The sequence below is a fragment of the Oncorhynchus clarkii genome, chromosome 9 (genome assembly GCF_045791955.1).
Source record: "Oncorhynchus clarkii lewisi isolate Uvic-CL-2024 chromosome 9, UVic_Ocla_1.0, whole genome shotgun sequence".
In the NCBI taxonomy this organism is placed as follows: domain Eukaryota; kingdom Metazoa; phylum Chordata; class Actinopteri; order Salmoniformes; family Salmonidae; genus Oncorhynchus; species Oncorhynchus clarkii.
The window spans coordinates 11,841,945-11,856,593 of NC_092155.1; the positions used below are offsets into that span (position 1 = coordinate 11,841,945).

The 14,649-nt window shown below is 41.3% G+C and overlaps 2 protein-coding genes across 3 annotated transcripts in view; one reads left to right on the plus strand and one right to left on the minus strand.

Annotated features, from left to right (window-relative positions):
* The window catches only part of LOC139415887 (ubiquitin carboxyl-terminal hydrolase 12-like), a 356,199-nt gene that overhangs the window by 256,132 nt on the left and 85,418 nt on the right, over nt 1-14,649 (minus strand). The window lies entirely within an intron of this gene.
* Nucleotides 1-14,649, plus strand: part of LOC139415885 (rho GTPase-activating protein 6-like) — a 129,777-nt gene that overhangs the window by 62,413 nt on the left and 52,715 nt on the right. For both annotated transcript variants that reach the window (XM_071164028.1, XM_071164029.1), the window contains exon 2: nt 4,924-5,080. In XM_071164028.1, coding sequence (XP_071020129.1) covers nt 4,924-5,080 — 157 coding nt within the window. The remainder of the gene's footprint in view (nt 1-4,923; nt 5,081-14,649) is intronic.

Sequence of the window (14,649 nt, forward strand, 5' to 3'; positions counted from 1 at the left end):
ATTAGCATCTTCACCCACTGTGACAAGACTCCTTCACCCAATGTCACAGGACACCTTCACCCTCTGTCACAGGACACCTTCACCCACTGTCACAGGACACCTTCACCCACTGTCACAAGACTCATTCACCCACTGTCACAAGACTCCTTCACCCACTGTCACAGGACACTATCACCCACTTACCCCAAGGCAGCTAAACTTCCCCTGTCCCTATGCTCAATGTACCACATACTGTGAGTAAGTTGTGCCCAAGAGACCCCTTTTTTTGGACAAGCTATGTTTTCAAAACGTTTATATTTACATCAAATCTGATTTTCCTCCAGGGATGCAGAACCTCCTGCAGTATACGTAGATATCTGTCAGAGGGAATACTGTGTTTCCCTTGATGGAGTGATGCTGAATGTAAAAAATGGCTCAACTTACCGCACTCCCATCACATGACATGTGTGACGACCTCTGACCTTTGACTCCCGGCCCGGTCAGGCAGGTAGAGTGGTGATGACTCCAGTGGAAAGCTGTTTCGGTGCTGACATGACAAACAAGGAAAATAAACGGAACAGCCTGGTAGTGATGGAAATTAAATTATTCATATCCCGCCAGTCAAACATACGAGGATTCACCGGGTCACCTAACACTAATAATGGTTCATACTTGCAATAGAACAGAACCATATCATCATGAGAAAGTATACAACCTTCTAACAAGGGTTCCAGAATCCTGACACACACACGCAACCCCCCCACCGCCCCCACCCAATCACACGCATACACAGTCCATATGTCCACTCAGCATAAACAGCCCAATGTAATGCCAGTGGAAAGGCCAGGTTCTTGTAGCAGAGCTACCTTAGCTGTAGTAATATACCAGGGGGTTCAGTATTATGTGTATAATATACCAGGGGGTTCAGTACTAGCTGTAGTAATATACCAGGGGGTTGAGTACTAGCTGTAGTAATATACCAGGGGGTTCAGTACTAGCTGTCGTGATATACCAGGGGGTTCAGTATTAGCTGTAGTAATATACCAGGGGGTTCAGTACTAGCTGTAGTAATATACCAGGGGGTCCAGTACTAGCTGTAGTAAAATACCAGGGGGTTCAGTACTAGCTGTAGTAATATACCAGGGGGTTCAGTACTAGCTGTAGTGATATACCAGGGGGTTCAGTACTAGCTGTATTAATGTACCAGGGGGTTCAGTATTAGCTGTAGTAATATACCAGGGGGTTCAGCACTAGCTGTATTAATGTACCAGGGGGTTCAGTTTTAGCTGTAGTAATATACCAGGGGGTTCAGTACTAGCTGTATTAATATACCATGGGGTTCATTATTAGTTGTAGTAGTTGTACCAGGGGGTTCAGTACTAGCTGTAGTAATATACCAGGGGGTTCAGTACTAGCTGTAGTAATGTACCAGGGGGTTCAGTACTAGCTGTAGTAATATACCAGGGGGTTCAGTACTAGCTGTAGTAATATACCAGGGGGTTCAGTACTAGCTGTAGTATTATAACAGGGGTTGGTTCAGCATTAGTTACTCTAATGTTCTAGACCAGTTGATTCTGATTCTAGAATAGCATTAGTTACTCTGATGATCTAGACCAGTTGATTCTGATTCTAGAACAGCATTAGTTACTCGAATGATCTAGACCAGTTGATTCTGATTCTAGAACAGCATTAGTTACTCTGATGATTTAGACCAGTTGATTCTGATTCTAGAACAGCATTAGTTAGTCTGGTGATTTAGACCAGTTGATTCTGATTCTAGAACAGCATTAGTTACTCGAATGATCTAGACCAGTTGATTCTGATTCTAGAACAGCAGTAGTTAGTCTGGTGATTTAGACCAGTTGATTCTGATTCTAGAACAGCATTAGTTAGTCTGGTGATTTAGACCAGTTGATTCTGATTCTAGAACAGCAGTAGTTACTCTGATGATCTCAACCAGTTGATTCTGATTCTAGAACAGCATTAGTTACTCTGATGATCTAGACCAGTTTATTCTCCTTCGACCTTATGGCTTGGTTTTTATGGCTTGGTTTTTGCTCTGGCAATCTCATAGCAAAAGTTCTGAATACTTATGTAAAAAGGATATTTACGTTTTTTTATTTGTTTCCGTTCTTTTTTAAATCTAAAAACCTGTTTTTGCATTGTCATTGTGGAGTAATGTGTGTAGATGTCTGAGGAAATATGTTTTATTTCATCCATTTTAGAATAAGGCTGTAACACAACAAGATGTGGAAAAAGTCAAGGGGTCTGAACACTTTGCGAATGCGCTGTATTCCCACAACAATATCATAGTACATTAAAACATCATGCTTTTCTGCTTCTGTTCTAAGACCTGTGGAGTCCACTTCCCAAATGGCACCCTATTCCCTATATAGTGCACTACGTTTGACTAGAGCCTTATGGGACCGGGTCAAAAGTAGTGTACACTATATAGGGAATAGGAAGCCATTTGGAACGTACTTTAAATATTCCCGAAGCCTTGTGGGTCCAGTGTTGTAACCCAGGGGGAGAGGGCATTGAACAGTCTTCCGGTTGTGACCTCTCTTAGTCTCTTCTCCACCCTGAGAATGACCTGACATTAATCCCCCAGACATAGCCTTCAGCGTTCAAAAGGAAGTTTGTCCTCTGTCTAAACCAACACAAGAGAGAGAGAATAGATGGATGTCTATTCTTCTGTAATAGATGTGTGTGTGTGTTTCAACAAAGGGTGTGTTTGTAAGTTCGATCTGGAGTCCCTGAGTGTGCTCAGAGTGCGCTCTGGGCCGTAAGTACATTCAGAGAGTTTTCAGATTTTCCTTTCAGAAATTCAGAGCGTTCAGAGCGCACACTAGACACTGGCTGAGGAGTAGGGTTGATCCGAGTGCTCTGACCTGACAACAGCAGTCAAGCACCCAAGCTAACTGGCTAACGTTGGCTAGCTTGCTAGCTACTTCCAGACATAAATGAGAGAAAACCTCACTCTGACCCTTTTTCTCGCCTTGGCAGAGCTGGATGGGCTGTTTTCATGTTATCCAGTGCCTTGGTGACTGTAACTGTGCTGCTGGCAACCATTTGATTACACTTTTTTGCTGACTTTTACTGACACCGGCCATATTCAACACGTGTTGAGAGTTCCCTCTTACTGACACCGGCCATATTCAACAGGTGTTGAGAGTTCCCTCTTACTGACACCGGCCATATTCAACAGGTGTTGAGAGTTCCCTCTTACTGACACAGGCCATATTCAACACGTGTTGAGAGTTCCCTCTTACTGACACCGGCCATATTCAACAGGTGTTGAGAGTTCCCTCTTACTGACACCGGCCATATTCAACAGGTGTTGAGAGTTCGCTCTTACTGACACAGGCCATATTCAACAGCTGTTGAGAGTTCGCTCTTGCACGCTCAGACAAGAGTACTCCGAGATAGGAGTAGATAGCCAGAGTGAATTTACGAACGCACCTTACGAAAAAACAGAACTTACCCCCTACTGAGGAATAGGGTGCCATTTTGGATGTACACTACATCTACAGTATATCCTATTCCACGGGGATTTGATGGTTGGATAATAGTACAGATGGGTGGCAGTCAGCAATGATGACAACCGTCAAAATAAACCTTCTATGGTTTTCTGTTCATTACATAGTTGTATATTCCATGTGGGTTTGTGGATAAAAATAATATTTGGGATGAAATCAAATCAAATCACATTTTATTTGTCACATACACATGGTTAGCAGACGTTATTGCGAGTGTAGCGAAATGCTTGTGCTTCTAGTTCTGACAGTGCAGTAATATCTAACAAGTAATCTAACAATTTCACAACAACTACCTTACTCACACAAATGTAAAGGGGTGAATGAGAATATGTACATATAAGTATATACATGTAGATGAGCGATGGCTGAGCGGCATAGGCAAGGTGCAATAGATGGTACACAATACAGTACATACATGTGATATGAGTAATGTAAGATATGTAAACATTATAACAGTGGCATTATTTAGAGTGGCATTGTATAAAGTGAAAAGTGATCAATTTATTAAAGTGTCCAGTGATTGGGTCTCAATGTAGGCAGCAGCCTCTCTGAGTTAGTGATGGCTGTTCAGCAGTCTGATAGCCTTGAGATTAAAGCTGTTTTTCAGTCCTTCGGTCCCAGCTTTGTTGCACCTATATTGACCTCGCCTTCTTTATGGTAGCGGTGGGAACAGACAGAGGCTTGGGTGGTTCTTGTCCTTGATGATTTTTTTGGCCTTCCTGTGACATTGGGTGCTGTAGGTGTCATGGAGGGCAGGTAGTTTGCCCCCGGTGATGCGTTGTGTAGACCTCACCACCCTCTGGAGAGCCTTACGGTTGAGGGCGGAGCAGTTGTCATACCAGACTGTAATAGCCCGACAGGATGCTCTTGATTGTGCATCTGTAAAGGTTTGTCAGGGTTTTGGGTGACACATTTCTTCAGCCTCGTCATTGTTGGTAATCAAGACCACTACTGTTGTGTCGTCTGCAAACTTGATGATTGAGTTGGAGGCGTGCATGGCCACGTAGTCATGGGTGAACAGGGAGTACAGGAGGGGGCTGAGCTCGTTTAGTATTGAGACTATCGATTTGTGTTTTTCTTTTTCTGACATTCTTTTTTTTTATGATGACCTTATCACATGCAACTCATCTCTTTTCCTCTCTCTCCCTCCACTCCTCTTCCATCTCCATCTACTCCTTTAATCACTCATCTTCGCTCTCTCTCTCTCTCTCTCTCTCTCTCTCTCTCTCTCTCTCTCTCTCTCTCTCTCTCTCTCTCTCTCTCTCTCTCTCTTATTACTCTGAACATGTCTCTCTTCCAAAAAATGTCTATCTCAATGAGACAAACTTGCATGAACAAAGGTTTTATATATATATATATATATTACACATCTAACACTATCTATTTATTTTTCTCTCTCCTCCAGGGTGACCATACGTGGGCGACCATGTTGGGCCAGAGTGTCCGTTTGCAGTCAGTACCCATCCAGAGCCTGTCTGAGCTGGAGAGGGCCCGGCTGCAGGATGTGGCCTGCTACCATCTGGAGAAGAGGGACCTGGACTTCAACATCAGCATCCCCAGAGGTACAGAACTGATAGGTCTGGTACTCTGTGGCCATGCCAGAAAGGAAGGACAGAGATATGTGTACGAGGCTGGTCTATCTCCAGATAATAAAGCTCTTCATTGCTCAATTGGGGTTTGAATCTGGAGGAGAAGGACCTCGTCCTCATAATCAGCGTCCCTAGAAGTACAGAGGAAGGGGTAGTAGTTAATATATGGCCATGCTAATAGACAGAAATATGTTATGGGATATGAGATGGAAGTCCCCAGAGCTTTACAAGTGAGGAATAAATACTACAGTATATGGCCATGCTCTAAAGGGGAAGTAGACTCTATGGCCATACTAGAGAGGAGGAGTAGACTCTATGGCCATGCTAGAGAGGAGGAGTAGACTCTATGGCCATGCTATAAAGGGGAAGTAGACTCTATGGCCATGCTAGAGAGGAGGAGTAGACTCTATGGCCATGCTAGAGAGGAGGTGTAGACTCTATGGCCATGCTAGAGAGGAGGAGTAGACTCTATGGCCATACTAGAGAGGAGGAGTAGACTCTATGGCCATACTAGAGAGGAGGAGTAGACTCTATGGCCATACTAGAGAGGAGGAGTAGACTCTATGGCCATACTAGAGAGGAGGAGTAGACTCTATGGCCATACTAGAGAGGAGGAGTAGACTCTATGGCCATACTAGAGAGGAGGAGTAGACTCTATGGCCATACTAGAGAGGAGGAGTAGACTCTATGGCCATGCTAGAGAGGAGGAGTAGACTCTATGGCCATACTAGAGAGGAGGAGTAGACTCTATGGCCATACTAGAGAGGAGGAGTAGACTCTATGGCCATGCTAGAGAGGAGGAGTAGACTCTATGGCCATGCTAGAGAGGAGGAGTAGACTCTATGGCCATGCTAGAGAGGAGGAGTAGACTCTATGGCCATACTAGAGAGGAGGAGTAGACTCTATGGCCATGCTAGAGAGGAGGTGTAGACTCTATGGCCATGCTAGAGAGGAGGAGTAGACTCTATGGCCATGCTAGAGAGGAGGTGTAGACTCTATGGCCATGCTAGAGAGTAGGAGTAGACTATATGGCCATACTAGAGAGGAGGAGTAGACTCTATGGCCATACTATAAAGGGGAAGTAGACTCTATGGCCATGCTAGAGAGGAGGAGTAGACTCTATGGCCATGCTAGAGAGGAGGTGTATACTCTATGGCCATGCTAGAGAGGAGGAGTAGACTCTATGGCCATACTAGAGAGGAGGAGTAGACTCTATGGCCATACTAGAGAGGAGGAGTAGACTCTATGGCCATGCTAGAGAGGAGGTGTAGACTCTATGGCCATGCTAGAGAGGAGGAGTAGACTCTATGGCCATGCTAGAGAGGAGGAGTAGACTCTATGGCCATACTAGAGAGGAGGAGTAGACTCTATGGCCATACTAGAGAGGAGGAGTAGACTCTATGGCCATGCTAGAGAGGAGGTGTAGACTCTATGGCCATACTAGAGAGGAGGAGGAGACTCTATGGCCATACTAGAGAGGAGGAGTAGACTATATGGCCATACTAGAGAGGAGGAGTAGACTCTATGGCCATACTATAAAGGGGAAGTAGACTCTATGGCCATGCTAGAGAGGAGGATAACATTAAGTGTCGTTTTGTTAGATAAAATCATTTTTCATATCATAAAAAGGTCCATATAGCATGCAAGATCGATTTTGTATTTCCACTCGTTCAATTTGCAAAGAAAGGAATCTGTGAAAATCTAACCCTAAACGTTGTTTCAACCAGTCAAATCACATTCGTATTTATTCCTCAGAGATCCTAGAACGTAACCAGACTTACCTATATCATTAGGAATGTGGTATATCATATTGGAGACCAAATTTGGTCAGAGAACGACGCCTTCATAGCACGCCAATGACGCGGGCGGTCTTCACATGATCGATTGTAGCTTTGTCAAATAAGCACCAATCGTGGTCAAACAAAGCTAGCTAGATAGCCAATGAGCTGGGCTTTATGGGAGTTTCTGGGATCCCCGATTCTGTCGCAAAATGTAGCTGCTATTCTTGTGCGACAGCAAGCCTTTTCCTTTTGGACAGAAATTATAAGAATATGGAGCATTATGAAGTTATGAAAACTGGTTGTTTTGCAAATGTTGAACTTACAATATGGCTACTAATACTGGAAAAGCTAAATCAAAGTCCAAGTATACAAATGTGACGATATTCTTGCAGAAAAATGTCACGTGACTGTAAATGTCTTCTTCACGATTTGCCCAAATGTACCTGGGTGACTTCACACTAAATGTCATGTAGTTTGCTCATACTTCAAAGTTATCCATCTGAAACTTTGCACATACCATCTTGTGGACACCATGGGAATTACAACCAGAGTGATGGCTAGATGTGGGACCTAAATATTATTATTTTTAAATAAAACGGTTGTTTTTTTCTTTGTATTTTCTTCTACCAGATCTATTGTGTTACATTCTCCTACATTTAATTCACATTTCCACAACTTCAAAGTGTTTCCTTTCAAATGGTACCAAGAATATGCATATCCTTGCTCCAGGGCCTGAGCTACAGCCTATGTGTTACTTCAATGCATCTCAGAGAGAAGCAATCGGGGTAGAAGGGCCTTGGTCGGGGGGGGGGGGGGGGACCAACAACCCAACGGTCACAAATCTAATCTAGTCAAGTCTAATCTAGTCAAATCAAATCTAATCTTGTCTAATCTAATCTAGTCAAATCAAATTCAAAAGTAGGAATAGGAAGAAGAGTAGGAGTAACAAGAGTAGAAGGGGCATTCCTCTCTCTTGTCACCAGGGCTACATAAGAGGCATCACCCTGAACAGTCTCAGTGCTTCTCCATCCATGTCTATTTTCAGAATGTTAACCTCTTGACCTTTAACCCCTGACCTCTCTCTAATCAGTCAACTGTCTGGACACTGTCATGGGCACGTTTATCGGTCAAAGCAGCAGAATAACATTCCAAAGTTATGTCTCTTTCGTTGATTTATTGTGTGAGTTTTTATTTTTATTACCTGAAGTAAAAGAGTAGAAAGGACTCCTGTATATTTACAACTAAAAAAATATTGCATTGGAAAGTGTAACTTTTTGGGCACAATCGTTAGGAACGGAGATTAGAATATAATAACTTTATTTTATCTAGGGGGAACTTCAGTTTGTTCACTTTGGGTTAGTGGCTGGTTGGTTTCATAACACAATCAAGTTCTTTGTCAACACAATTTTTTCCCAGCACATCCATGTTTTATCCATTTGTTCCCATGGATACTTTTGTCATTGTGAATCATTTGGGATTCAGCCTTGATAAACTCGTAGTAGATTAATTGTATATGTTTGCCATATGTTGGACCGGAAAACAGCAATGTGAGAATTATCTGCAGTACAGATGTAGGGTCTTAATTTGATCACTCTTTTGTTGCTGATAACTTTTTTTGTGCATTTTCAGGTTTAAAATGGCTTCTTAAGTTTGTAATTTCCACTTTAAGATGTCAGATGTGATTTTCCCTAACAAAAATTGTATCAACCCCTACATTACTTTTAATACACATAATAATTCAAATATTCTGTTGCTGAGGGATGATTTTTATGCTGTAGCAAACTAGCTCAAATTAAGAGCCTACATCTGTATGTTTTAAGTAATATCATGTGTTGTTAGTCCACATCACTTATAGGAAGAATTTTTTAAACCGCTTTCCCCTCTTTTTCCCCCGCTTTCCCCTCTCTCCCTCTCTCTCCCTCTTTCATCCCTCTCTCTCCCTCTTTCATCCCTGTCTCTACCTTTTTCATCCCTCTCTCTCCCTCTTTCATCCCTCTATCTACCCCTTTCCTCCCTCTTTCGTCCCTCTTTCATCCCTCTCTCTCCCTCTTTCATCCCTCTATCTACCCCTTTCCTCCCTCTTTCGTCCCTCTTTCATCCCTCTCTCTCCCTCTTTCATCCCTCTATCTACCCCTCTCTCTCCCTCTTTCATCCCTCTTTCATCCCTCTCTCCCTCATTCATCCCTCCATCTACCCCTTTCATCCCTCTCTCATCCTTCTTTCATCCCTCTCTCTCCCTCTTTCATCCCCCTCTCTACCCCTTTCATCCCTCTCTCTCCCTCTTTCACCCCCCTCTCTCCCTTTCATCCCTCTCTCTTCCTCTTCTACCTCCTTTTCTACCATTTTTACCCTCTTTGTTAATCCACCCTCTCTCCCTCTTGTCTCCCTCTTTCTCTCCCTCTTTCTCCCTCTATTCTCCCTCTTTATTTCTCCTTCTTTCATCCTTTTCGTCCCTCCTTTTTCTCTCTTTTCCCAAACTCTGGGGTCAAAGGGATATGGCCCCTCTCTCTGGGGTGACGTTTCCCATGGGTACAGATCTAGGATCAGCTTCCCATCCCCCTTCCCATGACCGTGTCCATTAGTAGGGGAAATGCTAAACTGAATCAGGATCAGCGTCTAGGGGCAACTTCACGCTCCTCCTGGGCCCCTCAGTAACGCATAGTTTCTGAAACACAGCTGCTATACAAACACAGGAGGCTGCCGAGGGGAGAACGGCTCATAATAATAACTGGAACGGAGTAAATAGATTGTCTACAATTGAACAACCTCTTGTGTACAACCATACAGCATCCAGCATTGAAAAGTGCTACGGTAACAGCATGTGCCCAGTCATGGACAGATTTTCACCTAATTTAAATGCTAATTCCATGGTATAATATAAACTCATTCCTTACTGAATCCTGGAATAGAAAACTAACAGTCACTCAACAATGCAGTCGTATCAAGACTCATTATAGAAAACTAACAGTCACTCGACAACGCTGTAGTATCAAGACTCATTATAGAAAACTAACAGTCACTCGACAACGCTGTAGTATCAAGACTCATTATAGAAAACTAACAGTCACTCGACAACGCTGTAGTATCAAGACTCATTATAGAAAACTAACAAAGTCACTCGACAACGCTGTAGTATCAAGACTCATTATAGAAAACTAACAGTCACTCGACAACGCTGTAGTATCAAGACTCATTATAGAAAACTAACAAAGTCACTCGACAACGCTGTAGTACCAAGACTCATTATAGAAAACTAACAGTCACTCGACAACGCTGTAGTATCAAGACTCATTATAGAAAACTAACAGTCACTCGACAACGCTGTAGTATCAAGACTCATTATAGAAAACTAACAGTCACTCGACAACGCTGTAGTATCAAGACTCATTATAGAAAACTAACAGTCACTCGACAACGCTGTAGTATCAAGACTCATTATAGAAAACTAACAGTCACTGGACAACGCTGTAGTATCAAGACTCATTATAGAAAACTAACAGTCACTGGACAACGCTGTAGTATCAAGACTCATTATAGAAAACTAACAGTCACTCAACAACGCTGTAGTATCAAGACTCGTTATAGAAAACTAACAGTCACTCGACAACGCTGTAGTATCAAGACTCATTATAGAAAACTAACAGTCACTCGACAACGCTGTAGTATCAAGACTCATTATAGAAAACTAACAGTCACTCGACAACGCTGTAGTATCAAGACTCATTATAGAAAACTAACAGTCACTGGACAACGCTGTAGTATCAAGACTCATTATAGAAAACTAACAGTCACTCGACAACGCTGTAGTATCAAGACTCATTATAGAAAACTAACAGTCACTCAACAACGCTGTAGTATCAAGACTCATTATAGAAAACTAACAGTCACTCGACAACGCTGTAGTATCAAGACTCATTATAGAAAACTAACAGTCACTCGACAACGCTGTAGTATCAAGACTCATTATAGAAAACTAACAGTCACTGGACAACGCTGTAGTATCAAGACTCATTATAGAAAACTAACAGTCACTCAACAACGCTGTAGTATCAAGACTCATTATAGAAAACTAACAGTCACTCGACAACGCTGTAGTATCAAGACTCATTGTAGAAAACTAACAGTCACTCGACAACGCTGTAGTATCAAGACTCATTATAGAAAACTAACAGTCACTCGACAACGCTGTAGTATCAAGACTCATTATAGAAAACTAACAGTCACTGGACAACGCTGTAGTATCAAGACTCATTATAGAAAACTAACAGTCACTCGACAACGCTGTAGTATCAAGACTCATTATAGAAAACTAACAGTCACTCAACAACGCTGTAGTATCAAGACTCATTATAGAAAACTAACAGTCACTCGACAACGCTGTAGTATCAAGACTCATTATAGAAAACTAACAGTCACTGGACAACGCTGTAGTATCAAGACTCATTGTAGAAAACTAACAGTCACTCGACAACGCTGTAGTATCAAGACTCATTATAGAAAACTAACAGTCACTCGACAACGCTGTAGTATCAAGACTCATTATAGAAAACTAACAGTCACTCGACAACGCTGTAGTATCAAGACTCATTATAGAAAACTAACAGTCACTGGACAACGCTGTAGTATCAAGACTCATTATAGAAAACTAACAGTCACTCAACAATGCAGTCGTATCAAGACTCATTATAGAAAACTAACAGTCACTCGACAACGCTGTAGTATCAAGACTCATTATAGAAAACTAACAGTCACTCGACAACGCTGTAGTATCAAGACTCATTATAGAAAACTAACAGTCACTCGACAACGCTGTAGTATCAAGACTCATTATAGAAAACTAACAAAGTCACTCGACAACGCTGTAGTATCAAGACTCATTATAGAAAACTAACAGTCACTCGACAACGCTGTAGTATCAAGACTCATTATAGAAAACTAACAAAGTCACTCGACAACGCTGTAGTACCAAGACTCATTATAGAAAACTAACAGTCACTCGACAACGCTGTAGTATCAAGACTCATTATAGAAAACTAACAGTCACTCGACAACGCTGTAGTATCAAGACTCATTATAGAAAACTAACAGTCACTCGACAACGCTGTAGTATCAAGACTCATTATAGAAAACTAACAAAGTCACTCGACAACGCTGTAGTACCAAGACTCATTATAGAAAACTAACAGTCACTCGACAACGCTGTAGTATCAAGACTCATTATAGAAAACTAACAGTCACTCGACAACGCTGTAGTATCAAGACTCATTATAGAAAACTAACAGTCACTCGACAACGCTGTAGTATCAAGACTCATTATAGAACACTAACAGTCACTCGACAACGCTGTAGTATCAAGACTCATTATAGAAAACTAACAGTCACTGGACAACGCTGTAGTATCAAGACTCATTATAGAAAACTAACAGTCACTGGACAACGCTGTAGTATCAAGACTCATTATAGAAAACTAACAGTCACTCAACAACGCTGTAGTATCAAGACTCGTTATAGAAAACTAACAGTCACTCGACAACGCTGTAGTATCAAGACTCATTATAGAAAACTAACAGTCACTCGACAACGCTGTAGTATCAAGACTCATTATAGAAAACTAACAGTCACTCGACAACGCTGTAGTATCAAGACTCATTATAGAAAACTAACAGTCACTGGACAACGCTGTAGTATCAAGACTCATTATAGAAAACTAACAGTCACTCGACAACGCTGTAGTATCAAGACTCATTATAGAAAACTAACAGTCACTCAACAACGCTGTAGTATCAAGACTCATTATAGAAAACTAACAGTCACTCGACAACGCTGTAGTATCAAGACTCATTATAGAAAACTAACAGTCACTCGACAACGCTGTAGTATCAAGACTCATTATAGAAAACTAACAGTCACTGGACAACGCTGTAGTATCAAGACTCATTATAGAAAACTAACAGTCACTCAACAACGCTGTAGTATCAAGACTCATTATAGAAAACTAACAGTCACTCGACAACGCTGTAGTATCAAGACTCATTGTAGAAAACTAACAGTCACTCGACAACGCTGTAGTATCAAGACTCATTATAGAAAACTAACAGTCACTCGACAACGCTGTAGTATCAAGACTCATTATAGAAAACTAACAGTCACTGGACAACGCTGTAGTATCAAGACTCATTATAGAAAACTAACAGTCACTCGACAACGCTGTAGTATCAAGACTCATTATAGAAAACTAACAGTCACTCAACAACGCTGTAGTATCAAGACTCATTATAGAAAACTAACAGTCACTCGACAACGCTGTAGTATCAAGACTCATTATAGAAAACTAACAGTCACTGGACAACGCTGTAGTATCAAGACTCATTGTAGAAAACTAACAGTCACTCGACAACGCTGTAGTATCAAGACTCATTATAGAAAACTAACAGTCACTCGACAACGCTGTAGTATCAAGACTCATTATAGAAAACTAACAGTCACTCGACAACGCTGTAGTATCAAGACTCATTATAGAAAACTAACAGTCACTGGACAACGCTGTAGTATCAAGACTCATTATAGAAAACTAACAGTCACTCAACAATGCAGTCGTATCAAGACTCATTATAGAAAACTAACAGTCACTCGACAACGCTGTAGTATCAAGACTCATTATAGAAAACTAACAGTCACTCGACAACGCTGTAGTATCAAGACTCATTATAGAAAACTAACAGTCACTCGACAACGCTGTAGTATCAAGACTCATTATAGAAAACTAACAAAGTCACTCGACAACGCTGTAGTATCAAGACTCATTATAGAAAACTAACAGTCACTCGACAACGCTGTAGTATCAAGACTCATTATAGAAAACTAACAAAGTCACTCGACAACGCTGTAGTACCAAGACTCATTATAGAAAACTAACAGTCACTCGACAACGCTGTAGTATCAAGACTCAATATAGAAAACTAACAGTCACTCGACAACGCTGTAGTATCAAGACTCATTATAGAAAACTAACAGTCACTCGACAACGCTGTAGTATCAAGACTCATTATAGAAAACTAACAGTCACTCGACAACGCTGTAGTATCAAGACTCATTATAGGAAACTAACAGTCACTCGACAACGCTGTAGTATCAAGACTCATTATAGAAAACTAACAGTCACTCGACAACGCTGTAGTATCAAGACTCATTATAGAAAACTAACAGTCACTGGACAACGCTGTAGTATCAAGACTCATTATAGAAAACTAACAGTCACTGGACAACGCTGTAGTATCAAGACTCATTATAGAAAACTAACAGTCACTCGACAACGCTGTAGTATCAAGACTCATTATAGAAAACTAACAGTCACTCGACAACGCTGTAGTATCAAGACTCATTATAGAAAACTAACAGTCACTGGACAACGCTGTAGTATCAAGACTCATTATAGAAAACTAACAGTCACTCAACAACGCTGTAGTATCAAGACTCATTATAGAAAACTAACAGTCACTCGACAACGCTGTAGTATCAAGACTCATTATAGAAAACTAACAGTCACTGGACAACGCTGTAGTATCAAGACTCGTTATAGAAAACTAACAGTCACTCAACAACGCTGTAGTATCAAGACTCATTATAGAAAACGTTTTCACTGACTTTACTGGAACTATGCGCTGGTAACTTTATGGTACTATAACTCACACTCAGTTGAACTGCATAATCCTTGAATAGATTGTTGCAATAAATTATAATTTTATGGTAATATAACTCATT